The 27973-nt window shown below is 40.0% G+C and overlaps 1 protein-coding gene across 1 annotated transcript in view; it reads right to left on the bottom strand.

Moving 5' to 3' along the window:
- Positions 1 to 27973, bottom strand: part of ARID2 (AT-rich interaction domain 2) — a 121643-nt gene that overhangs the window by 49635 nt on the left and 44035 nt on the right. The window contains exons 5-12 of the mRNA XM_056573981.1: positions 27483 to 27701; positions 19688 to 19755; positions 16879 to 16945; positions 15456 to 15706; positions 4225 to 4321; positions 3913 to 4122; positions 2411 to 2578; positions 1964 to 2042 (exon numbers count right to left, since the gene is read on the bottom strand). Of these exons, the coding sequence (XP_056429956.1) occupies positions 1964 to 2042; positions 2411 to 2578; positions 3913 to 4122; positions 4225 to 4321; positions 15456 to 15706; positions 16879 to 16945; positions 19688 to 19755; positions 27483 to 27701 (1159 nt within the window). The remainder of the gene's footprint in view (positions 1 to 1963; positions 2043 to 2410; positions 2579 to 3912; positions 4123 to 4224; positions 4322 to 15455; positions 15707 to 16878; positions 16946 to 19687; positions 19756 to 27482; positions 27702 to 27973) is intronic.

Below are 27973 nucleotides of genomic sequence, written 5' to 3'. Positions count from 1 at the left end.
GGACTTGTAGTTGGAGAGGAAACTCCAACAGAAAGCGGCAGCAGTGCTATGGTGGACTCACAACACAGTCATTTAGTGCCAAGACAAGCACATACCCTTCATAAGCATGTCCATTAAGCCCTTAATGACGCAGGACGTATATTTACGTCCTGCGCCGGCTCCCGCGATATGAAGCGGGATATCGCGTCGATCCAGGCAGGAGCAGTCAAGCGCCGATAACACTGATCACAGGCGTGTTAATACACGCCTGTGATCTGTGTAAAAGATCAGTGTGTGCAGTGTTATAGGTCCATATGGGACCTATAACACTGCAAAAAAAATGTAAAAAAAAAAGTGTTAATAAAGGTCATTTAACCCCTTCCCTAATAAAAGTTTGAATCACCCCCCTTTTCCCATAAAAAAAATAAAACTGTGTAAAAATAAATAAATAAACATATGTGGTATCGCCGCGTGCGTAAATGTCCGAACTATAAAAATATATCATTAATTAAACCGTACGGTCAATGGCGTACGCGCAAAAAAATTCCAAAGTCAAAAAAACGCATTTTTGGTCACTTTTTATACCATTAAAAAATGAATAAAAAGTGATCAAAAAGTCCGATCAAAACAAAAATCATACCGATAAAAACTTCAGATCACAGCGCAAAAAATGAGTCCTCATACAGCCCTGTACGTGGAAAAAATAAAGTTATAGGGGTCAGAAGATGGCATTTTTAAACGTATAAATTTTCCTGCATGTAGTTATAATTTTTTCCAGAAGTGCGACAAAATCTAACCTATATAAGTAGGGTTTCATTTTAACCGTATGGACCTACAGAATAATGATAAGTTGTAATTTTTACCGAAATATGCACTGTGTAGAAACGGAAGCCCCCAAAAGTTACAAAATTGCATTTTTTCTTGGATTTTGTCGCACAATGATTTTTTTTTCCGTTTCGCCGTGCATTTTTGGGTAAAATGACTAATGTCACTGCAAAGTAGAATTGGCGACGCAAAAAATAAGCCATAATATGGATTTTTAGGTGAAAAATTGAAAGGGTTATGATTTTTAAAAGGTAAGGAGGAAAAAACGAAAGTGCAAAAACGGAAAAACCCTGAGTCCTTAAGGGGTTAATGTTTGGCAGATAAGTACTAAAGCCACCTTAGGTTGGATAACCCATTTAATGATGAATGTACTGGTTATACAGAGCTGTGCGTGCCACATGCATTAACTCTACTCAGGACAGAACCAATTACCACAATGTAAGAACACAGTTTCATTAAATGTAATGTATCAAAAATGACCAACTGTTAAACCAAGTTTTTATATTAAACATTTTAAAGAAAGTGTTGATTTTTTCTAGTTTTTCATTTTACAATCTAGATTTTAAAAGAACATTAAATTTGCTATTTACTTTTCATTATGCCTAAGAAGGCAAGGTTTACAGCTGACTCTTGCTGTTTTATAGAGGTAATTTTTCATCTGTCCTCGATAGATAAAGATGGAATCAGGCCATTCACAATATAGGAGATGGTGCTGGGAGGGAGAGGGGTAAATACTGACCTCTGCACAGACAACAGAGTATGCCTAGAAAACTTATAAAAATCCATATGGTTCCCTTCTGTCTATTGTTTCCCCATGTCTATAAGACTGCCGTTAAGCATCCTTTTAAATACAGTTAACAGGGGGGGAAAAAAAGCAGAAGCTCAAGCAGTACGGCTAAAAATCCTCGACAACCCACACACAAGGAGATTTATCAAAACCTGTGTAGACGAAGAATGGTGTAGTTGCATATAGCAACAAATCATATTGTTTGATTTATTTTAAAAAAGGCTTCTGAAACAAAAAAAGCAATCTGATTGGTTGCTATGGGCAACTACACTACCATTTTGCTAAATCTCCCTTAACGTGTTTATTTGGCACCAGTCAGCAAAAAAATAAATAAAATAAATTACATGTTTCCTTTAAACAGATTGTACTCACCACTGACATCCAAACTTTTCACTGTCTATTTCCACAATTCCAGGAGGTGGCACTGCATGCGCATTAACTGGTCTGGAAGCTGGGAATTTTTTTTTTTTAAATAAAATTACTCGACTGTATAAAGCAGTATAACAATAGCATAGTAGTTCAGTAGGTTCTTTAGAGCATTACACATTATGTCCTAGTAATACAACATGTGTCAGAACAAGCCATGAAACTTTTTGTGCAGCTCCTTGTAAAACCAGAGGCACAAGTACTATGCTAAGCCCTTATAAAACAAAAGATGCCGTAGTCAGCATCAGTACAGTACAATGCAGATCCCAAAAACAGCCACGCGTATAAGTCCTTGACTGAATCATCTACTAAGTGAAAATTTATCAAACTAGTCCCTACAGTGAACATATTTACATAAAAGTAGAAAAAAAACGTAAAAGATTAAGTTCTAACCTGAAGCAGGGCTTGAATTAGCAGAAGTGCTAACATGTTCCACTGTTTGTGGACGAATTTCAGAAACCACTTGATGATTGGAGCTTTGATGTTCAATAAGTTTCACTGCCGTTAATGCATCAGGTCCAAACATTTGAATATCCATTGAAATAAGACACACCAAGGTATCTAGAAATGAATAAATTACAAAAAAAGTTTTATAACCAAATCACTAATTCTTCCATTCACTATTAAAACAGAATTCATAGCAAAAGAATTAAGCTATTAGTGCACTAGCTTGGATCTAGTTACGCTTTCACACGTTTGAAATATGAGCCTTCTCAATGCAACTGGACTCTGCAAAAAGTATCCATAAATCTCTATTCGCCTGAGGGTGGTATAGAGTCAGGGATGTGGAATTCCTATTGCCCTACGTCCGTGACATGCAGCTACGGGTGCTGGGCAGGTGAATTTTTCAGGCCCTTAAGCCCTGCTTCAGGCAAGCAGGGCCGGACCTGAAAGCCCCCGACAAGCACGGCAGCGCTCACGGTGTATGGAGCGGGCTCCCGACTCCAGCCCGTTCCATACTCTGCAGCCCCCAGCCGTTTTCAGTATCGGGGGGCCGCCGCTAATAGCCAGCATGCAGCGATTGCTATAGAGGTAGCCGGAGGGCTTACCTCTGCTTCCCTGGTGTCTGTGCTCAATAGCAAAATGGTACCGATGCAAAAAAAGAAAAAACTGATTATGGAGCAAAAAATTTGCCCTCATACAGCCTTGTATGCAAAAAAAAATAAAAAATTAAAAAAAATAAATAAAAAGCTACACAGAAAGAAAATGTCAAAAATCGAAAAACTTCAGTTTTTTTTTTTTAATTCGTAAAACATGACGGAAACTATACAAATCTGGTATTTCTGTAATCAGGCCGGTCTAAAGTACCAAAATAACATGTTAGCTCAACCAAAAGAAAACCACCAAATTTGCTATATTATCTTTTACTATTTCAATTTCACTTGACCAATATATTTTTCGTTTTTGTTTCAGAGCATATGCTGTGGAATAATTAAAAGGCATTATTATAGTAGGTAGTTATGGCTATTATAAGGCGAGGAGGAAAAATCGAGAGTGTAAAAGCGAATGTAGGCCAGGACAAGTGATTCGTCATGAGGGACAAGTAGATTTTTCTCCGTCTTAGTCCCGTGAACAAGTAGTTTTTATTAAATTTCCACACCCCTGAGAGTATTGGTATATTTTATTTTCTACTTTGCTATTCCATACAAAGACATCCTAGTAAATGTGTATCCTGTGGAATGAGGTTTTTGTTTTGTTTTTTAACCATAAAAGCCTACGTGCGATGGATGACCCTGTTCACCTATATAGTAGCATCTATCAAATGCATTAGTCTGAAAATTCTCCTGACTGATACTAGCAATGCAATGTGAAAGCATCCAAACCTTAAATAACCTAAAACAAAAACAAATAGCTGCATTAAACAATTGAAAAAAATATATATATATTTTATTTACCTATACTTCGTTCTACATTTGCTATCTTGACACAAGCTACTTCTCCCAGTTCTGTAAGCATATAGAGCACCTCAAGAGTAGAGATCACAAGTAGTACATCCGGTAGAGAAAGATGGCATATTATTTCCTTGTAGCTGTCCTGATCCACATACTCACAAATAAGAACTCCATTATCTTCAGCCTTACATAAATTACCTAAGATTTCCATGCCTGGTAATGTAGCGGGAAAAAAAAATAAAAAAATATAAAAAGAGTCTTAAACAGTCAATAATACAGTACATTTTAATCGATAAAGTCCAGTCAAAGGTTTACCTCTCATTTTTAAGAATCTATCCCGTGACATTAGGCATTTTGTTATTGTATGGAACATTAGGTGAGTGGTTTTGAAGTCAACAGGATCCAACTGAAGCTGCAAAGGAAGGACAAAAAATGGTTGTGCTCAAATATCCTCCAAATAGAAATTTAAAGCATATGCATAGATCAAAAAACTGTAGTAAGAAATGTATGGGCAGATATTGTACTGTGCCAAAATACACAATATACATGTAAAGTAACTTCGTTGCATTTGAAAAGTGTTTTTACATGCAGATATTCAACAAAATAGGACTCCAGCAGGAGGATACATTGGGTAACACTTAAATGCATGCATCATAATGAGATCAACACCTAGATAGCTAGAACATGGATCAAGTACAAGTTTTAGCATCAATATTTCATTCTGGTATTCCAGACAGTGAATAAATGAAAACCCTTTCAGAAACTACCTACCTGGGGCCAAAATGACACAAACTTCTATGGAAAGGACAAATGTATGAAAAGAACCTTAGGTATAAAGTGATAGCAAAAATCAGCATTTCACAATATTTCAAGGAATCTGTAACCACATTGAGGCCACTGAGGTAACATTAGTACTTTCTCCTGTAGTTATAATGCAACTAATGGCTACTATAAAAAACAACATTGTTTTTTCCCATTCATCTTTATTAGATTTTTTTTTTCCATTTAGAACAATACATTTGGACATTTATTCTATCCATAAATCAATGCCTCCACTAAAAAAAATTCAAAAACAAGATATAACCAAACATACACAAAAAAGGGTTCCACAGAGTCACAACAAATTTCACCTTTCATCTTTCTCCTTGTACGATCACTCAATGTCATAGAACAATTGGATAGACTCCATGCACACCAATGTCTTTGAAATCTGTTAAACCTCACATTTCCGAGAGCCATTACCCATTCAAACATATATGCACTACAAATACAACATCTGTTCCTTCTGGGGTATCTCTATTGATTTTCATTGACAACAGCAAATACTTCATTACGGTACAAAATACTGACCTACCTTTGGAGGGGTCATTATTTATTCCTAAAAATAACAATTCTATTCAGGGGTACCACTGTCTGAATATCCATAACATATTGAATAAGCTGCTTACATATTTGCCAATAATTGTTTAGTTTAGGACACAAAACATGAAAGAGGGACCTCTTTTCCCCACAGCCTCTCCAACACTTATCTTCTATATCAAAAGACATGCTTGCTATTCTTTCAGGAGTGTAATAGCAACTTAAAATTTCCCTTTTTTTTTCAAAGTGTTTCATTACATCTTTCATTGAGTTCATCGATGGGGTCACATTAGTTTAAAAAAAAAAACACAACAACACTACAAACAACAACAACTGGAAGGCTCGTTCCACACAAACCAAAACATGACTGAGCTGGCCAACCAAACACCTAAACCCAAGGTGTAAAAAATTGTAGAAATGCACAGCTTTGTTGGCACTCCAAGTCTAAAAATACTAGGGCCCAGATTTAACAAGCCATGTGAGAAAAAGTTGAGTGATTTTCCCATAGCAGCCAATCACAGCTCATCATTACTCTACCAGAGATCGATAGCTGAGCTGTGATTGGTTGCTGTGGGTAACTGACTCCACTTTTTCTCTCACACAGTTTGATCAATCTGGGTCCAGGACTCTACTAAAATATTCACAATATTTATTCATAATAATAATAAAAAATAACAGTGGGTCACTAAACAAATATGTAAAAACAATATGCCTACATATTAAACTTTGTTGGATATTTGATATGATATTTGTAATCCAAGAGAGACTACACAGTATGGACTACACAGGAGCCAATAGCTGTAGGATGCGTGGACCGGTGTCCTCATGGTAACAGAGCGTAGACTTGGAAAATGATTGAAAGCAGATCTCCGGTGTCAGCTCCAACAGGATAAAGCAATTGTTGAATGTTTGTTGCTGGATCGTAGAATGAAAGTTTAATATGGTGGTGGTATAAAACACCCAATTTAACAAGAAGCAAGCAAAGAAAGGAATGCCCTAGGCCCCTACATGTTGAAGGGGAAAAGGGCTTCTCGAGGGACCAAGGCCCCAGACCGGCCGGTCCTTGAAAACACCTCCCCAGCCCGACAGACTGGTAGGGAGGGGCAGGAAGGAACACCCTCGAAAAAGCAGGGGGGGGGGGGACGAAGCCACCATAGAAGGGACCGACAAGACTGTCGAGAGAGAACGATCTTGCGGTCGAGAGACAATGGAGACCTGTCCCACCGGAAGAGAATCACCAGTTGAAGAGGTCGGTGATTAAACTGGGCAAATTGCACGGCCTCCACTAACCGACCCAGGACATCCATGCAAAAGCGAATGGAAAATGGAGCAGGGTGCCGAAGTCATCGGACACTTGATAAGAGTCAGCCGACAGAGGCCGCGTCAAACTGGAGCCCCAGGAGAGTGGTTGGACTTGTCCCGATTGACCATCCAACTGAAGTGAGGCAAGGTCTGGAGTTTGAGACTAAGACTCTCCAGGATCTGGGCCCTGGCTGAAGCTCTGATCAGGAGGTTGTCCAAGTAAGGAATCACGGAAACAACTGTTGTCCGTAAAAGGGCTATCACAGGCACCAGGACTTTGGTAAAGGTCCGCGGAGAAGTGGTCAGGCCGAAATGGAGAGCCACCATAGAAAACGACCGTGCGGAACAGCAAAGCGGACGGAACAATGAGATGTGGAGGCAGGCATCCTTGATGTCCACCGAGGAACGAAAATTCCCCACAAACCAGGGACGCCAACACCGAACGGAGAGACCCCATTCGGGATGGGAAAGCAGAAGATGCTGGTTGAGATACTCGAGAACCAAGATTGGGTGAACAGAAACGCCTTTCTTGTGCACCAGAAAAAGGTTGGAATAAACGTTGAAAACGTTCCCCTGAAGGAACCGGGACCATTACTCCCTGGATAAAAAAAAAAAGGAGCTGGATCCTGAATGTGCTTGGTCCAGGCACCCCAGAAGAGTAAGAGGCGACCCACCACTCGAGAAAGGTCGGCGGGTGGGGGCGACCCTTCAGACCGAGGAAGACCTCTCCAAGGCATTCACCACAGAACGGGAGACCTGAGCCAAGTCGGATATCGACTGGGAGAGGGACGGCCGAACCCACAGGGTCTGGAAGGACATCCTGAATCAGAAATGACAGGGGAGTCTGGGGGAGCAGTGGAGCAGTGGTGCAGGCAGAACAAGCGAGTTCAGCAGAACCAGACATTTTAGTATTACAGCCCTAACAGGTGTAATAAATAACCAGGGTCCCAGTTCTCTGTTTAAAGGGAGGAACAGGTCTGGGCTTGGACATAGTAAAAAAGAAATGATCCCAGTCAAGGCTAAGTATACAGGGCAGCTGCCGAGAGGAGAAAGCCGGCAAGCAAGCTGAATATGCTGGACCCGAGCAGCAGGGGACCAGGCTAGATCAAGGGCACAGCTGATTGTCCCTGATAACCCCCTCACCACGCACGCAGCGCTGATGTTAGTTTTCGTGCTGGAGAATCGCTGTGAGACGGGTGGGCGGAGCTACGCCGCACGGGGCTGAGAAGAAACACATGCGGCATTAGTGATGGAGTCCGCTCCCGGCCCCGAGTATATGTGATCGACAGGGGAAGGGAGCGGGCGGAGATAATGCCGGCAGCCCACAGCAGGCAGAGCGCTAGAGGCGGAAGCTCGCCCGAAGTGAAAGTGAAGCCGCAGCTGAAGCCGGCTTCAGCTGCGCGCACAGAGTCTCGGCCCCAAAACGCAGGGAGAAGGTCCCCACAGTAAAAAAAACACCACTGCATGCCCCCATCTTACTAATTAAAGACCCCCTGTAGGGAAATAAGGAGGGAACAAGTTCCTCCTGGCATTCCCCCAACACTATAGTGCATAAGTGATCCGAAAATCAGGGGTCTCCAGAGGTTGCAAGAGCCATGTCCCCCTCATCCACCAGGACCTGTGGAGAGAAGGGAAAAATACTCACCTAGTCAGAAGAACTTACCTCATGAAGTCTTCCTATGAAGTCTTCAGTCAGCTTTTGTCCCCTTCATCACGCCGGGCTACCATGTTCGAGCGAGGCGAGCAGGGAGGTAGGGGGACCCGAACCCATGAGGTACAACCCCAGGCACTGAGGGTTGGCGAAAGGGGGTTAACAGCACACATACATAATGTCTGTGCCCCCTCAATCACAATGGGGAAACAGTGAGCCGCAGTTCCTGAGTCCCCACCTGAAGACAGGAAAGAAAACGGAATAAAAAACGGAATAAAAAACTAACACATCCCTAAATCTAGGAAAATAATAAAACATAAGACCTGGTCTGGAGAACTCCAGACCATGTGCACCTCCTTAGACACTAAGCTAAAACGGATTACCTCAGGGGCCTGTGGGCAGGTATACCCTGCTGGGAGGAGCAGACTTTTCTTGTTGCCATAGTGTCGAGCCTCCTAGTGACAGCAGCATAGACCCATGGTCTGTGTCCCCCAATGGAGCCGAGGGAGAAATGCCAAATTTTAAAATTGTTCACGACATTTTTAAATTTTTCACCAAGAAATGATGCAAGTATCCCCAAAAACTTACAACTATCTTAAAGTAGACTATAGGTCACAAAAAAATAAAATAAAAAAAATCTAGCTATCAAAAGTAAAAGCATGCCAGAGTTATAAATGCATAAAGTGACAGGTCAGATTTGCAAAAAATGCTCTGGTCCTTAAGGTCAAAATGGGCTTCATCCTCAAGGAGTTAAATATAATAAAATAAAACAAATATTAACAATAAAATAGCTCTCAAGATATGGCATGCTGGTGAAATTAGATGCTAGAAACACATTTGTTAATAAATTACATGCAACCTACGTATGGACCACAGAAAACAAACAGTTACAGTAACTTCTACATCAACAGTATCAATGAGTTTATGAGATGTTCAAGCAAATGGGTAATATATATAGGATGGAATGTCCCTGTAAAAAAAAAAAAAAAAAAAAAACAGTACATAGGAAGAACTTTGTGTGCCATAAAAACTTGTATGTTGGAACATAAATACAACATTAAAAAGATGTTAAAACATTATGAACAATTCCATGATAGTAATCCCAATTAGGGCTGCACGATATGGAGAAAATGTGCGATTGCAATTTTGGGCCTAAAAATTGCGATTTCGATATGCGATTTCGATATAATAAAAAAAAAAAAAAGGTGAAATCCCCTAATTTCATGTCCAATCACCCCCATTTCACACCTACCTACCCATTTTATGCCCACCACCCATTTCACATCTCCCCCTTGTCACATTCCTGTACTGCAGCAATACACTAGGTTTCCCGCGCGGTTATGAAATCTTCCACAGGAAACAGTGTGTTTGCTGCTGAAAGAGCCCTTTCCCCATCAGCCAATTACTGGCTTGACACGTGACACCACTGCGGCCAGTGATGGGCTGAAAAGGGAAAGGTCCTACTAGTTGAATGGTGAAGAGAGGACACTCCGGACCGCACGGAGGGGAACGGCATCTGCAGGGACCGGGAGGAGGTGGGCAGAAGTTTATTTTTTATTTTTCTCCCTGCGCCCTTTTACTTAGCTCAGTGTTTTTCTATGTGGGTGCCTTCAGCTGTTGTGAAACTACTACTGCCAGCATGCCCGGACAGCCTTTGCCGGTCCAGGCATGCTGAGAATTGTAGTTTTGCAACAATTGGAGGCACCCTGGTTGGGAAACACTGACTTAGTACTGTATTTATTGATGTATAACACACAGTGGCGTATAACACCCCCCCCCCCCCCCATTTTAACAGGGAAATTTAAGTAAAAAATAAATAAATGTAATATAAATTACTTGGATTAAATGTCACATCATCCCCCCAACTTTGATTTCTTCTGCACCTCAGTTTGGTCCCGTCCCCTCCAGTGTCACATCATTCCTCCCCTTTTATCAGTCCCAGCACCACAGTTACCCCTCTCCCCGCCCCCCCGCCATGTGTTATAATCCCCCCCTCATTTCCCCATGTCATCATCCCCCCCCCCATCATGTTCCTCCTATGCCATTCTGCCAATTCCTCACCATTCCCACCCCATGCTTCATCACTCCCCTGCTTTTTAGATATATATTTTTTTATTTTCCCTACCTCCCTCATCACTCCCCCCCCCCTGCTTTTTAGATATATTTTTATATTTTTTTTTTTTTCCTACCTCCCCCCTCCATCACTCCCCCCCTGCTTTATATATTTTTATTTTCCCTACCTCCCCCGATATATATCCCCCCCCCCCCCCCCCCCCACTTAGGCAGGCCAGGTCAGGCGGCAGGTCTTGTGGGCTGTGTGGTCAGTGAAACTGATGAGTGACGTCCTCTGCCGGCCTCTCTGCACGGCATCAGTGATGTAACTTTTCATTTCCTGCAGTCGCCGCAATCCAAACTCTGACTCGCGGCGGCTGTAGGAAATGAAAAGTGACGTCACTGATGCTGCGCAGAGGAGCCGGGAGGGCTGTCATTCAACTGCTTCATGACCACACAGCCCGCAAGACCCGCTGTCTGGCCTGGCCTGCCAAAGCGCAGCCAGGTAAGGAATAAAAAAAAAAAAATTATATTTATTTATATATATATATATATATATATATATATATATATATATATATATATATATATATATATAGCAGGGCAAAAGGGGGAATGATGAGGGATGGGGGAGGTAATGAAATTTAAAAGCACAGCGGGGAGGGGCCGCCGCTGGTCACTGATTTAAAGTGGCCGCGGCCAGGCTGCTAATACTTCACAAGCAGCCGCTACTGCGGCCGCTTTAAATCAGTGACCTGAAGATTTATCGGCATGTAACAAGCAGGCAGGGGTGTGTGTCATACGTCTATAAATACGGGTATTTACATTTGTTTTTACCTGCTCTGGCCGGCCCTGCCTCAGGAGCCAGCCTGAGCAGATAATTCCATGTTTTCCCGGGGGGGGGGGGGGGGGGGGGGGGGGGGGGGGGGCGTATTGCTATATCGCAAAAAAACAAACAAAAAAAAAAGCGATTCGATTGCTTTTGCGATATATCGTGCAGCCCTAATCCCAATGCACTTAAGTACGTGGCCAGGACTTTGAGTTCAGTTTCTTGGACTTCGCGACATGATCTCCCTTACAATGGCTCATCGGTGTCTGGCTGCATATCGACACCACCACGGCCCCTTGCTAGGGGCCAGTTTCAATTGCTTCATTCAGGACATCATTGCTAAAAAAAACTACAAATAACTTGTGATGTTCTACATTTATTTATTTATATGAGTAGTGGTTATGCAGTTATGGTTTCATTATATATATCCATTGGTTTGCTTTCTGTGGTCCATACGCAGGTTGCATGTAATTTATTAACAAGCGTGTTTATAATAGAGTCTAATTTCACCAGCATGCTGTTTCATAAGACCTACTTTGTCAATATTTAGGTTTTATTTTATTATATTTAATAAAAAATTGTATTCTATATTATATAGAATTTTTTATTCAGATCCAGTCCTTAGTTTATTGTCAACCCTCAAATTTAAGAAAAGTGGGCAGGCTAGTCCTTATGTAACCACAGATACCAGCATCCCTACTGTAATATAATATTGCTGTTGAAGAAAGCACCTACGAAGGCTCTGAAACGCGTCCAGCTATTAATAGGTTTTATACCACTACCATATTAAAAACTTTCATTTTACAATCCAGCAAAACAAACAAACATTCTACTGTGAATCCAACAATTGCTTTATCTTATTGGAGCTGACACCAGAGATCTGCTGTCAATCATTGTCTGAGCTTGTGCTGGGTTACCACGAGGACACCGGTCCACATATCCAATAGCTGGCAGCTCCTGTGTAGTCCATACCGCAGAAAGCTGCATGTATGGGAGCTCACACGTTCAGCCGACAGGAGTGCATCCAACCAGCTGCACAATCCGGTGTAAAGATCGAGGACCAGCCTGCTGTATTGGAGCACTGAAGGGAAGACTGACCGAGGTGAGAGGTGTAGCACACCTTTATATCAATCTCACAGAGGACATCATTACTGGAGGGTCCCTACTGGTGAGTTGTGCATAGCACAGTTTGAACTTTTGCTCCGCAGCTATTGTCCAACACATGGTATCTGGTGCTATAAACCATTGCTGTAGGAGTACGTGGATATTCTTTTGCTACAAGTGACTACTATTAATATGTTCTAAAGACTACTGTTTAACCCCTTAACAACAATGGACGTAAATGTATGTCATGGTGATGTGGTACTTAACGCACCATGACGTACATTTACACGCCACCATGATCGCGAGCACCGGAGCTATCAGCAGCCAGGGACCCACCGGTAATGGCGGACATCCGCGATCGCACGGATGTCCGCCAATAACCCCTCAGATGCCGTGATCAATACAGATCACGGCATCTGCGGCAGTGTGGTACTTTGAACGGATGATCGGATGGCCCGCAGCGCTGCGCGGGGGTCCGATCATCCAGCATGGCGGCCGGAGGTCCCCTCACTAGGCTCCGGCCGTCTCCCAGCGTCTTCTGCTCTGGTCTGAGATCGAGCAGACCAGAGCAGAAGATCACCGATAATACTGATCAGTGCTATGTCCTATACATAGCACTGAACAGTATTAGGAATCAACTAATTGCTATGAATAGTCCCCTATGGGGACATAAAGTGTAAAAGAAAAAAAAAAAGTTAAAAAAAAATGTAAAATAAATAAGTAAAACATTTTGAAAAATACCCTCCCCCAATAAAAAAAGTAACATGTCAGTTTTTCCCATTTAACCCCCCAAAAAAAGCGTTAAAAAAATACACATATTTGGTATCGCCGCGTGCGTAAAAGTCTGAACTATTAAAATATATTGTTAATTATCCCGTACGGTGAATGTATTAAATGTAAAAAAAAATTTGAAAAAAAGTCCAAAATTGCTGCTTTGTCAATTTTATTCTAAAAAAATTAATAAAAAGTAAAACCTATGCAAAAGTGGTACGGATAAAATCTATAGATCATGGCACAAAAAATGAGCTCTCATACCATCCCATATATGGAAAAATAGGGCAAAAAATAGGTCAAAATAGGGCAATTTCAAACATACTAATTTAATGTTAAAATGGTTTGAGATTTTTTTAAGCGGTACAATTATAGAAAAGCATATAACATGGGTATCATTTTAATCGTATTGACCCATAGAATAAAAGGATACATGTAATTTTTACTGGAAAGTGTACAGTGTGAAAACAAAACCTTTCAAAATTTGCTAAATTGCGGTTTTCTTTTCAATTTTCCCACATTAATATTTGTTTGCTTGCGCCGTACATTTTATGGTAAAATAAGTGATGTAATTACAAAGTACAATTGGTGACGCAAAAAACAAGCCCTCATATGGGTCTGTGGATGGAAATATAAGAGTTATGATTTTTAAAAGGGGAGGAGGAAAAAACGAAAATGCAAAAATAAAATTGGTCTGGTCCTTAAGGGGTTAACAAGACATTATTTTCAGCTTTCTTGGATCACGAATATCATTGCAGGACTCATTTTTGGAGTAATTTTCTATGTTTATCTTTACTCCATAACGTACTCCCATGTGATGTGGACTAATCCAACTATCCGTTGCTATGGGCATTATTTTTATATTTTATTGTGTTTATGAGTGGTGAATTTTTAGGTTTTTATTTTAACAATTATAGTGGAATCACAAGGGCCCTGTGACCCACTTGAGTTTTGATTATTATTAATAAATATTGAGAATATTTTAGGAGAGTCCTAGTATTTTTAGACTTTTAGCACCAACATAGCAGTGCATTTTTAGAAGTAAAAAAAAAAAAAAAAAGAGAGACAAATTTGCAGATATTTATAAAAAAAAAAAAAAATTCTATTTTAGGTAGGGTCAGCAGGAAATACGCTGTGTATGCATCATGGGCAGACACACAGGACTTTCCCTACCACAGCACTGTGTATGCGGTGAATTTCAGTGATGGACCGAGCGGGCCAATCAAACTGATGCACGGCCCACCTCCAAACATTAAGAAGTTTAAGTCTTGTCTGTAATAATTCAAATGTTTTCATTAGATTCCCATAATATAGATGGAAAACTCTAATCCTTTCCCAATCCATAATGAAATATCCAAATCGGATATAGATGCCTGAATAAATGTTAAATTAAAAATAGTGTATTTCTATGCCCTTGTTGATGCACAAACCAAAGTAAAACCTCTTAATTGCTTCTGTATATATTTTTGTTTTCTCAACTACTGGCAGCCTTAAGACCTAATTTACAATTAAGCATGTGATCAAGTATTTTCAAATAATTTTTTCAAGCCAAAACCAGTACCAGTCACCAAATAAACTGTTCTAAACTAACTAAGGCTATGTTCCCTAACACTCTTCCTGCCCTTAAAAAGAATTTCAGAGCTTTAAAAAGCTGTGTAATCATACCTTTCTTCTTGCTCCCATAGTGCAATTTCCCAGCAGGAGGAAGTGGGCATTTCCCAGCAGGCATGAAATCACTGAAGCCTGCTGGGGGACTACTTTCTCCCTCACATTGTTGCAGCATTGTGATGAATAGAAAACCTCAGGCTCTGTGCAAGTTTCAGTCTGTGTTGCTATCAGTGAGGCTCTCTTGCGGCTTTCAGTCTGTGCCGTTTTCTGTGCGAATCTGTGGAGATTTCACTTTCTGTGCAGCTGTCAATTAAGCTCAGTGCAGCCAGAAGCACTTCCTGAGTTTGGACTCCTGCCAGGCCGGGAGGAGACCAAAAACTCACTGTATTAATTGCAGCAGGGAACAGAACAGACCCACCAAGTGGTCGTTTTTTATATTACATTTTAAACATATTTATGTGGATAATTTTAAAAGCAAGTGAATGGAAAAGTGTCTGCTAATTACACAAGTCAATAAAAGTTTTATTTGGTGACAGGTACTCTTTAAATAAAGTGTTCTTTTTATTTCAACCATTCCTGATCCAAAAAGGATAACAAATACTTTTTTAAATACTGAAGTGTGACCAAGGCCTTAGTACTGTACATACACTGTGCGTGTCATACATAGAACTTTTAACAGTATCAGAACTTATGGATTAGTAAAATCTAAATATTTACATTATAAAACCTAAATACATTATTATAATGTTTTTATGTCATGTAAGACTCATTCATAAATCAATTGTGGGGAAACATTGATATATAAAAAGACATCAAGAAGCATTATATTAAATTATATGCATATATCTATTACACATACACACATCTTACCTCTGCAGCTATATTCCCCAGTGTATCAAGTCCCAGTTGTCGAAGAGAAATAAAGTGACTATGAGCGGACAGTAACAAGAAGCGGAGACAAGTCCGATTAGCTGCCAGAAGTTTAACATTGCTCTCTTCAAAGGAAAGATTGCGCAAAATTACTGCTATCTGGAGAACACGTTGTCCTTCAATATCATTAATACCTAGCTTTCTAGGAGGATGAAATAATGAGTCCCATAAGGATTCTGGAGATGTTCCTTCTGCAAAACAAAATAATTTACCTCTGTGATTGGATAGTTTATATAAAAAAAAAAAAACACAAAAACATACATAACAACAACAACATACAATAATTAAAGAAAACATTGGAACATGCTCAGAAAGTATTTTCAGGTACAGCAAGCATGCAGGAAAACAAGGTTTTTTTCAGGCATACCAATATTATATTATATATATATATATATATATATATATATATATATATATATATATATATATATATATATATAAATATATATATTGGACTCCTTGTGCTGTAAACCTAAAAAAAGAAGAAGCATACTCAACTGTGCTGATGCCCTGCAGCTGGCGTTCCGACTATACTGCTTGATTTTTCTGAAATTAAATTTGTGCAGAACATGTTTGTCCAGCCAATCACTGGCCACAGTGGTGACCCGCCTTGGCCAGTGATTGGATGAGGGTGCATTTCCTGCATGAACTTGTGGTAAGAACGAACAAGACTACATATCAGCAGTGAGCCGTAAAGTTTTACAATTAAGCCAGCGAGGAGCTAGACCTAATGTTTTTGTGTTTTTTGATTGGGGTGGAGAGATGCAGCTCACGCTGGGCGGTAGAGAGGCAGAAGCAATCATGGGAGGTATGTGTCTAGGATGTTGCTTTTATTGGTGCCCATGTACTAGCAAAGTTTAATTAATATATACATTTTCCACCATACGCCACACAACCCGTGTATGGTGTCAAAAAGTATAATAAAGCAACTTACTAATATAATGTTATTAGCATTCACACACTGTGACATCACGTCACAGGCTGTAAATGCAGAAGTCTCCCATCCCCCTCCTGTTTGCTTAGGGAAAGACTAAACTTGTCAAGAGTTGAGTTTATATGGCTGCTTACTAGATTATAAGGCAGCAGGAAGTGTTTCTCAGATAGGACCCCTGTTCTAATAAAAAGCTATTGAGACTGCGAAAGGCTTTGTTCTGCCTAATATCTAATGATAATGATATGTATGAACAGTAATACGAGCTCCCCTCTTTGTATCAATGGTCTGGCCTTAAGCAGACAGGAGGAGAGAGAAGAGCAGGGACAGAGCAGCTCTGCCTCAGATAGTGTACTCTGATAAGCCATGGGCCCTTAGCCTCATATTAACCACCCCCTGAGCCTGATTCAGATTAATATTCAAAGTTCTTACCTTGAGATCTGCATTTGTCATATATGAGGTCACGTACTTCATTGTCATCAACTATATCCTTCCAGAACTAAAAGGTTGAAAATACAAATAACATGATACAGCAAAAATAACTGAAGCCATTGACTAACTCAATATTTTATTGTGTGTGTGAATGCGCATGATAAAGTATGCAGCTACTTTTGACCTTCAGGGTGCAGTATTAAAACTTCTTAATTTGTGTTATTGGTGTGAGGGCATTCCATAGGTTTTCTAATGCATAAGGGTATGTTCTCACTGAGGAATTGGGGCAGAAATCAAGCAGAAATTTTCTGCCTCTAAATATTGTTACTTTTCCACAAGAACTCACAGAGATTTTGCGCGGAATTGGCACAGAAATCGTGCGGAAATGCAGGTTTCATGCGGAGGAGGAGTTTCTATCTATTTCTATTCATAGAATTTTTTATTTTTTTCATGCGGAAATTCCGCGCCAATTCCGCACGGAAATGCTTCCGACTGGAAAAAAAAAAAACAACAACATTCATCTATGGGAGAACGACGCTGATTCCGCCTGAAAGAAAGAACATGTTCTTTCTTCAAGCGGAACAGACTTCCTCATCAGAATTCTGCTTGAGGAAATTCCTCAGTGTGAACTGAGGGGCAGAAATTCTGCACAGCTCTATGGGGATTTTCACTGCTGAATGATTTGGAGAGGAAAAAGCGAGCAGAATACTCTTGGAAATTCCTCTCCAATTCCTCAGTGTGAACATACCCTAAAGATAACACAATACTAATAATAACATTCACCAACAATGATGCCTGGGTAGCTATGAGGGTATAATGTCATTACAGTGACTGTCCCAGCACTTGGTGCCTTTGCTAGGTTCAGGGCTGTCACTTGAAACCACCAGCCATGGTGACTTCCTTTCCTAGGGTGCACAGTCAGGGTAAAACAGAAGCAGTCTGCCTTTGTTGATTATGCAATCACTTTTTATTCATGACATTTATTTATTACAGTTGCCTTAGTCCAAGTTCACATCTGTTTAGGAGCTCCATTTACAGAAACCATTCAAATAGAGTGCCAACTGTGAAGAAGCTCTGCAAATATGTGCACTTAGCCTTAGGGTACGTTCCCACCTGGCTTATTTTGCTGCGTATTTGCTGCTGCATATTTTCTAACCCAATTGACTTCAATGGGAAATAAAATAGGCAGCAGAAAATACGCAGCAAAATACGCCAGGTGGGAATGCATCCTTAAAAGGTATACTCTGGAGGAAAAAACATTTCTTCAAATCAACTGGTACCAGAAAGTTAGGCTGGGTTCACACCACATTTTAGCAACACAGTTCCAATAGCAGGTTTTTGATTTAAAAAAAATAAAATAAAAAAATAAAAGATTCCTCAAAACCTGACTAAACTGTTTCAAAACGTGTGTACAAATTCTAATCCATATACAGCTGAAAACCGTATATGGTTTGAAGAATGATGTCCGGTTGCATCCGTTTTTTAAGAAAAAAAACGTATACGTTTTTAACTTTTCTTTCCATTATGAATAAAGTTTCACTTGTTTGATTGAAAGTCAAAAACCGTATGGTAAAAACCGTATGGAATGGTATGCACATATGGTTCCCATGTTAAAAAAATATATACGTTTCAATACGGTTTTTCACCCGGACCAAAAAACGGGGTAGGCTACAGTTTTGGGTATGAGGGGGAAAAAATGAAAACCGTACAGGATGCAAAACGGACATAACCTGATGCATCTTTCAGCATATGGTTTTCAATACGGTTCCATACGGTTTTCAAATTGAAAACGTATACGGGAACGGAATTGCAAAAACGTTGTGTGAACACAGCCTTATACTGATTTGTAAATGACTTCTATTTAAAGCTCTCAAAGGGGTATTCTAGGGAAATAAACCTTATCCCCTATGCACAGGACAGAGGATAAGTTTCTGATTGCAGGGGATCTGTGGATAAGTTTTATTTCCCTGGAGTACCCCTTCCAGAACTTTTTTGGCTGCTGTATGCCCTAGGGAAAGTTGTGTAGTTCTTTCCAGGCTGCCCAAAGTGCTCTCTGCTGCCACCTGTCTGTCTCAGGAACTGTTTTATGCAGGAGAGGTTTGCTTTGGGAATTTGCTCCTGCTCTGAACAGTTCCTGGCATGGACAGAGGTGTCAGCAGAAAGCACTCTGGTAAGACTTGAAAGAACTATAAAACTTCCTCCCCCCCCCACCCTGTCTCATCATGCCCCCCATCATTCCTCTCTCCCCCCCCCCCCCATCATTTCCTCCTGTCTCATCATCCCCCCCCCCATCATGTTCCAGTGGTCTTCAACCTGCGGACCTCCAGATGTTGCAAAACTACAACTCCCAGCATGCCCGGAAAGCCAACGGCCAACCAGTACCTGTGGATAGTGCAGGAGGAAAAAAGTGACAGTTTTCCAGACGCCGCTGGTCACTGATTTAAAGTGGCTGCGGCCGTGCTGCTAATACTTAAGCAGCCGCTGCTGCGGCCGCTTTAAATCAGTGACCAGAAGATTTATCAGCATATAACAAAATTTTAGTTTTAAAAGTGAGTGTTATACGCCGATAAATACAGTAGTTAAGTTTTATAAATGGGACCCTATGGAGTTACTAAAATAATTTACCTTATATAGTCAAAAGAAAACAAAGTGAAAGATTAAATTAATCAGACCCTATGCAAGTACACCGTAATATTAGACACTTGTGCAGAGATCTGACCAGAAACCGTGATTAAGCCTGTAAGATCTGCATATTGCATTGTCCCAAAAACCCTCATTGCAAAGAAAGTTAGATCTGAACTCATATTACCTGAACAAAATCACGATCAGTTTTTTCCTTCCATTCATCACCAAACACAGCAGAAAATGTTCCCAGAGCTAACAAATAAAAAGGGGAAAAATGCCTCAATAAACAAGGCCCAAACAACTTTGAAGAAAAATTAAAAAGGCTAACATCACATGTGAAGGAAATGCGGCAAATTTTACCTGTGGACTGCAGAAGCAGACAAATTGATGAGATATATGTATTTTTTTTCTCAACATCTGGTTATTTCCTTGCATTTTCATATATTATATATACACACACACACACACATTATATATATATATATATATATATATATATATATATATATATATATATATATAGAAACACAATGGGGGAGATTTATCAAAACCTGTGGAGAGGCATAGTTGCCCATAGCAACCAATCAGATCACTTTTTTCATTCTTAAGTCCTGTGAAAAATGAAAGTGATCTGATTGGTTGCTATGGGCAACTTTGCCTTTCCACAGGTTTTGATAAATCTCCCAATATGTATACTTATGTTGTCTTTTAACAAGACTATATTACTAGGCACTGTAAATTGATATAAATCAGTACATTTATCCTCCTGTGAGGTTTTATTCACAAGTTCACCTGACTAAGTATGTATGTTTGAAGTAGGGCTGCAGCTAATTATTTGAATAATCGATTAGTTGTCAATTTCATTGATTAATCGGAAAAAAATCACCAAAATGACAGAAAAAAGGGTTTCACTGATTTTACTTGAAAAATGATGTACAATGGCCATATTCAAAATCTGTTTCAAGGATGTGATGTGACCAAAAAGCAGCAATTTCTTTTTTATACATTTATGCTGGTTGCTGTAAAGGATCATTAACATTTTATTTTAATAGTTCAGACAGTTACCCACACTGCAATATTAACCCCTTACAAGGTTTTTAAATTTTTGCACTAATTTTTTCCACCTCCCCTTCTAAAAATCCTAACGCTTTGAATTTTCCACCTACACAAATTTTACTTTGTAATGACAATCTTTCACCACAAAATATATGGCAAAATCAAAAAAACATTATTTATGGGGCAAAACCGAAAAAGAAAAAAAAACACCATTCTGTAACTTTTGGGGGCTTTCGATTCTACACAGTGCATTTAAGGTAAAAATGAAAACCAAACCCCAGTCACCTAGGTGACGGGGTATAAATCCCTAAACAGAAACCCCCCTCTCTAATTGGTGTGTTAAAAACTTCCCTTTTATTGCATAATATTTAAAAAGCCCTTTTTTAAGTGCATTAAAAAATCAGCACAGTCCCAAAAAAATTGTTGTGCTCTCCTGTATGGAGTAGAGATTTTGTCGCCAGCGTCTGCAGTACGCCGTGCATAAGGGAGTGACAAGGTTCATCTATAATGATTATTAGTTTGAGAGACCCAAGATTCATCATTAGCTGTAATACTTACCTTGGCTGCACTGTTATGCTAATACATAAATTGGGACATAATGAATAAATTTCCATTGGTGATTATTAGGTCCAAACAAGATCTGACTTTTCATCTTTACACATATTAACTGAGTAATGTACTAATAGAATGCAGGCTCTCTCTATATACACTCTGTGGCTATTATTAATGTTAGTATGAGCCAATGATAACATAGGTTAAGACTTAGAGGAACCGAATATAATTTGAGCAGGTACGGAGTGTAGAATTTCTAATAATGCAGTTCACAGCCACTTCTTTCATTGTAACGTGCATTTAATACTGAACATATGCACATGCGCACTTTGCTGGTTATTTTCTGTTTTCTTCTAAGTCCGCGCACTTTGCTGGTAGCTCAGAACTGTCCGGGATAATATTAAAGTCTACGCACGTGCGCGAGATTATCCTGAGCCTTTCGCGTTTTCTAATGAGAGAGCTCTTACACTGTATTAAGTATGTGCGCCTGCGCGAGAATGTAGGATGATCATGTGACAACGTCATCATTATGGGCCAGAAGGAACAGCAATTGCTAGTAAGGTATGATTTTATTGGTGGAGCCCATTCAGACCAATTGAAGCCAGGGGAGAGATAGAACATACGTCCAGGGGAGTGTTCACAGTAGGTTATAAAAGGCAGTCTCTCCACCTGCACGTGGCCATATGTCTCTTAACCCCTGAGGATGTGGTTGTTACCACGAAACAAGTATGGGAGACATTAGCCCTGAGTTACTAAAGTCCAACAGACTTTTTTTTCTCTGTTTATGTGCCTAAATTTTTGTCCCACCATCTGTGCGACTATTTGTGCGCCCAAATTTTACGCGGCACAACCTACACTTTTGAAAAAACTCTGAGTGTTTTATTTTACTCTGTAATGGGCGTGGTTGAACAAAAAATGGGCGTGTTCCCGACAAAAAAGTGGAAAATAGAGTACTTCAAAAATCACTCCAGAAAAAGCATGAGTTTGGCTCACAGAATAACAGACAGCCAAGAGGACGAGTGAAAATCAAAATGGAGGGATTTGTAACAAGGGACTGTTTACCATTGTGGTGTGTTAAAGTAACTTGTTTTCTAACCTGAAAATATTTTGTACAGTTCAACACTTATGAAAATATTGAATGCTTTTGTGATAGTTAATGTTAAATTTTTTATTTTTTTTTAACACATTTGCAATATTAGGTTTAAATCAATTTAGCACACAAGCTGATAAACAAGGATAATTGTTGTAATGTTTGAAAAATTATAACACATGAATACTTTTGATTCATGAAAACTAAACCATTTTGACTCACACAACTAATTTCTTTAGCTCAGTTTGTGCGACACAACTGACTAGTGAGACACAAAAAAGGTGCAACAGAAAAAAAACACGAAATGTGCGACAGAATAGCAAATAAACCTGAAAAAAAAGATATTGAAATCACTCGAGAATAAACACTACACTCTTAGTAAATCAGGGATTTTAAACATTACAGCCTAGTTCCCCTTATGCACGGTGTACTGCAGACGCTGGCGACAAAATCTCTACTCCATACAGGAGAGCACAACAATTTTGTGGGACTGTTCAGATTTTTTCATGCACTTGTTATAGGACCTTTCAAATATTATGCAATAAAAGTGAAGTTTTATAGCACACCAATAAGAAAGGGGGGTTTTCTGTTTAGGGGTTAATACCCCATCACCTAGGTGAGTTGGTGACTGGGGTTTGGTTTTCATACTTAATTGTACATTTCCCCGCTTTGGGCAATCTGTGTCCTGCTTTTCGGTAAAAACGACACCTTGTCTTTGTTCTGTAGGTCCATACGATTAAAATGATACCAAACTTATATTCGGTTTGATTTTGTTTTACTTTAAAAAATTTTTTACTTTTTGTATGAAAATTAGCATGTTTAATATGAGGGCTCATTTTTTTGCTCTGTGATCTGTAGTTTAGATTGCTTTTAATAAAAAATTTTAGGGTATACAAAGTGACCACAAATACGCAATTTTGGACTTTTTACCTATACGCCATTGACTGTGTGGTTTAATTACAATTATATTTTTATAGTTCACGCACGCAACAAGACCACATATGTTTATTTTTGTTTACATTTTTTTATTGTAAAAGGGGGGTTAAACCACATTTATTAAACTATTTTTCTTTATACACTTTTTTAGTCCCCATAGTGGACTATTACAAGCAATCATTAGATTGCATACACTCTGTTCAGTGCTATGCCAAAGCATAGCATTGATAAGCGTTATCGGTGCTCTGCTGCTCCAGCCTGCTGAAGCTTCCTGGAGCAGCAGAAGACCGATGTCCCCGTGATGATCCCGATCAGCATCGCTGAGCTGCTGACATTGCATTTTCGGCATTTTTGACGCCGCAATCTACTTTGATCGCGGTGTCCCAAGGGTTAATGCCAGCCATCGGCCCAATCACCAGTGTCCGGCATTAGCCGTGGTTCCTGGCTGCTGATAGCAGCTAAGACTGAAAGGATATGAAGCGAGCTCAGCTCCTGAGCTAGCTTCATAGACCTGCCGCAAGGCCACACTATATTTTATATCACACACACATATTATATATATATATATATATATATATATATATATATATGTATATAGCGTAGATCGTTAAGGGGTGAAATGTTAATTTTTTAGTTTTTTGTATACAATAGGAAAAGGGGGGGGGGCTTACATTTTAATAAAACTTGTCTGTACACTTCTACTATACACATGGGGGTATGTACAGACTGTACAAAACATTGCATTCTGGTGTTTGTAGTAGACTCTATACACATAGGGGTATGGGCAGAAGATTGCACCCTGGTATCTGTAGTACATACAATAGGGAGCGATACTCCGCACATACTCCCATGTGTATAACAGTGAGTATGTAGTACACGTACTGCTATACACATGGGGGACATGTGCAGAGCATTGCACCCTAGTGTCTGTAGAAGACACTAGGGCGCAATGCTCTGCAGATACCCCCACACCTCACCCCCACATATGTATGACAATGTAAAAGGCAATGCGGCAGTAACAGTAGCATGAGCCCTGAGCAGGGCACATTATACAGCAGGCCACCGGCAGCACGTGAGGCACAACGTAGTGTGTCCACAGGCAGCAGCAGGGAAGGAGAGCAGAGCACCAGCACGTGATTGGTGAGCAGTGAGTGGCAAGTGAGTGGAACTGAAAGTCAGGGCTCGTCACTCAAGGACTTCACTTACAGAGGCTGCGGTGGGTGCAGGATTTGTGGGACCCGCAGGCCTAGTGCCTGACTGCCCGCAGCAGCTTCATGAGCGCTGATGCTCACATGTCCCCTTTCTAACGAATCAGCCTATTATTTGATAACTGGATTCATCGACAACTAATCCAGTTATCGAATATTATCAATAAAATCTAATAATCGTTGCAGCCCTAGTTTGAAGCAGTAAGTGCCACCTCCGGGACTCGCCATTATCTCAAGATCAAGGACCCCGGGCCTCTGCAGCCTGCTTATGTCTACTGTAGATGGTTATGAAGCCAAAACAGCAGAGGCTCTGTTTTATGCAATTTGCTTAACTCTCATTGATGTTAACCCCTTCCCGCTATATGATGTATGCATACGTCATGAGCGGGCTCCCGCGATAGAACACGTGGTCACGCGCTGACCCCGCATCATATCCCATCTGTCCCGGGTGCTATCAATTGCCGGGGACCGCGGCTAATACCGGACATCACCGATCGCGGTGATGCACGGTATTAACCCTTCAGACGCGGCGATCAAAGTTGATCGCTGCGTCTAAAGTGAAAGTAAACTGTGCCGGTTAACTAAGTGGAGCTGTCCTGGTCCGCCGCGATGAAATCGCGGTGTCCCGAACAGCTTGCTGAAAGCTGGAGGGTCCCTACCTGCCTCCTTGCTGTCCGATCGCCAGGAGCAGTCGAGCGGCGATAACACCGATCAATGCCCGGCTGTTGCCAGGCAGTGATCTGTGTAGAAGATCAGTGTGTGCAATGTTATAGCCTCTTATGGGAGCTATAACACTGCAAAAAAAAAAAAATGAAAATAAAGTGGTAATAAAGATCATTTAACCCCTTCCATAATAAAAGTCAGAATCACCCCCCATTTCCCAATAAAAAAAAATAAAACAGTGTAAATAAAAATAAACATATTTGGTATCGCTGTGTGCGTAAATGTCCGAACTATAAAAATATTATAATAATTAAACCGCACGGTCTATGGCGTTCACATAAAAAAAATTCCAAAGTCCAAAATAGCATATTTTTGCTCACTTTTTATACCATAAAAAAAGTGAATAAAAAGTGATCAAAAAGTCCGATCAAAACAAAAATGATACCAATAAAAAAGTCAGATCACGGCGAAAAAATTAGCCCTCATACTTCCCCATAAGCGGAAAAATAAAAAATTTATAGGGGTCAGAAGGGGACATTTTTAAACGTATACATTTTCCTGCATGTAGTTATGATTTTTTCCAGAAGTACGACAAAATCAAACATAAGTCATTTTAACCATAAGGACCTACAGAATAAAGAGAAGGAGGATTTTTTACCGGAAAATGCACTGTGTAGAAACGGAAGCCCCCAAAAGTTACAAAATGGAATTTTTTCTTCAGTTTTGTAGCACAATAATTTTTTTTTCCGGTTTCGCCGGGGATTTTTGGGTAAAATGACTGTCACAGCAAAGTAGAATTGGTGGCGCAACAATAAGCCATAATATGGATTTTTAGGTACAAAATTGAAAGCGCTATGATTTTTAGAAGGTGATGAGGAAAAAATGAAAATGCAAAAACGGAAAATACCCTGCATCATTAACCCCTTAAGGACCAAGGACGTACCGGTACGTCCTTGGTCCTGCTCTTCTGATATAACGCGGGGTTAGACAGTAACCCAGCGTCATATCATGGCGGGCCCGGCGTCATAGTGAAGCCGGGACCCGCCTCTAATAGCGCGCAGCGCCGATCGCGGCGCCGCGCGCTATTAACCCTTTAGCCGCGCGCTCAGAGCTGAGCCGCGCGGCTAAAAGTGAAAGTGAAAGTTCCCGACTAGCTCAGTCGGGCTGTTCGGGATAGCCGCGGCTAATCGCGGCATCCCGAACAGCTGACAGGACAGCGGGAGGGCCCCTTCCTGCCTCCTCGCTGTCCGATCACCGAATGACTGCTCAGTGCCTGAGATCCAGGCATGAGCAGTCATGCGGCAGAATCGTTGATCACTGGTTTCTTATGAGAAACCAGTGATCAACATAGAAGATCAGTGTGTGCAGTGTTATAGGTCCCTATGGGACCTATAACACTGCAAAAAAAAAGTGAAAAAAAAGTGAATAAAGATCATTTAACTCCTCCCCTATTAAAAGTTTGAATCACCCCCCTTTTCCAATAAAAAAAAAAAAAAAACAGTGTAAATAAAAATAAAAATATATGGTATCACCGCGTGCGGAAATGTCCGAATTATAAAAATATATCATTAATTAAACCGCTCGGTCAATGGCGTGCGCGCAAAAAAATTCCAAAGTCCAAAATAGTGCATTTTTGGTCACTTTTTATATCATTTAAAAATGAATAAAAAGTGATCAATAAGTCCTATCAATGCAAAAATGGTACCGTTAAAAACTTCAGATCACGGCGCAAAAAATGAGCCGTCATACCGCCCCATACACGGAAAAATAAAAAAGTTATAGGGGTCAGAAGATGACAATTTTAAACGTATACATTTTCCTGCATGTAGTTATGATTTTTTCCAGAAGTCCGACAAAATCAAACCTATATAAGTAGGGTATCATTTTAATCGTATCGACCTACAGAATACATATCAGGTGTCATTTTTACCGAAAAATGTACTACGTAGAAACGGAAGCCCCCAAAAGTTACAAAACAGTGTTTTTTTTCAATTTTGTCGCACAATGATTTTTTTTCCCGCTTCACCATAGATTTTTGGGCAAAATGACTGATGTCATTACAAAGTAGAATTGGTGGCGCAAAAAATAAGCCATCATATGGATTTTTAGGTGTAAATTTGAAAGAGTTATGATTTTTTAAAGGCAAGGAGCAAAAAAACGAAAATGCAAAAACGGAAAAACCTCCGGTCCTTAAGGGGTTAATGTGAGATGCACAAGTAACAGCACCATGAGCTACACTGTTTTCATAATTTCCAAGTCCTCTTAACCTCTATAGAAGTTACATAAACTGCATAAAATAGTTAATTCAACTGCTTTCATATTCCCGACCAGCTGTGGAGGTTGAAAGCACATTGGGGATATGCAATAAATGTGCAGGGGAATACCGCTTTAAGTGGCAACAAAAAGAAGCCAAACATGCAGCTGGTCCATATACATGTTACATTTGGACAAGAAAAGAAAAGATATTTACTTACTATCATCAAACACACCAGCATTTGCAAGCAACAACGTGATAATTTTTGGGTCCTTTTCAAGCTGCATAACATGCTTGCTTTCATTGGACAGTAGGGTGCAAACATTTATTGCAAAGTCCACTTCATTTGGGAGCCCCGATAATAGCGAAAGCACCAGTTTGTTGTAATCATTTGGTGTATTGAAGTCCATTGTAAGCCCATAACTTTGACGCAAATAATCTAAAAGACAAAATTGTTAAAATAAGCATGTGACAAGACAACAGTAAATTGCTCAATCATATAATACATAGTTACATTTTAACAACAACTTTATGAGTACAATAAAATTGTCTCTAAAGATAGTTAAAGGGGTTTCCCAGCCAAAATGTTCCTTTTAACATCTGCTTAGGGATGGAATAAGTGTTTTTTTATTTTACATACCCCTTCCCTAGACAGATTTTGAAAGGAATGTTTTGGGGGTTATTCCAGGATTTTTTTCTCTCTCCAATCCC

Source organism: Hyla sarda, chromosome 4 (genome assembly GCF_029499605.1).
Source record: "Hyla sarda isolate aHylSar1 chromosome 4, aHylSar1.hap1, whole genome shotgun sequence".
Lineage (NCBI taxonomy): Eukaryota > Metazoa > Chordata > Amphibia > Anura > Hylidae > Hyla > Hyla sarda.
This window is presented reverse-complemented; position numbering and strand designations above follow the sequence as displayed.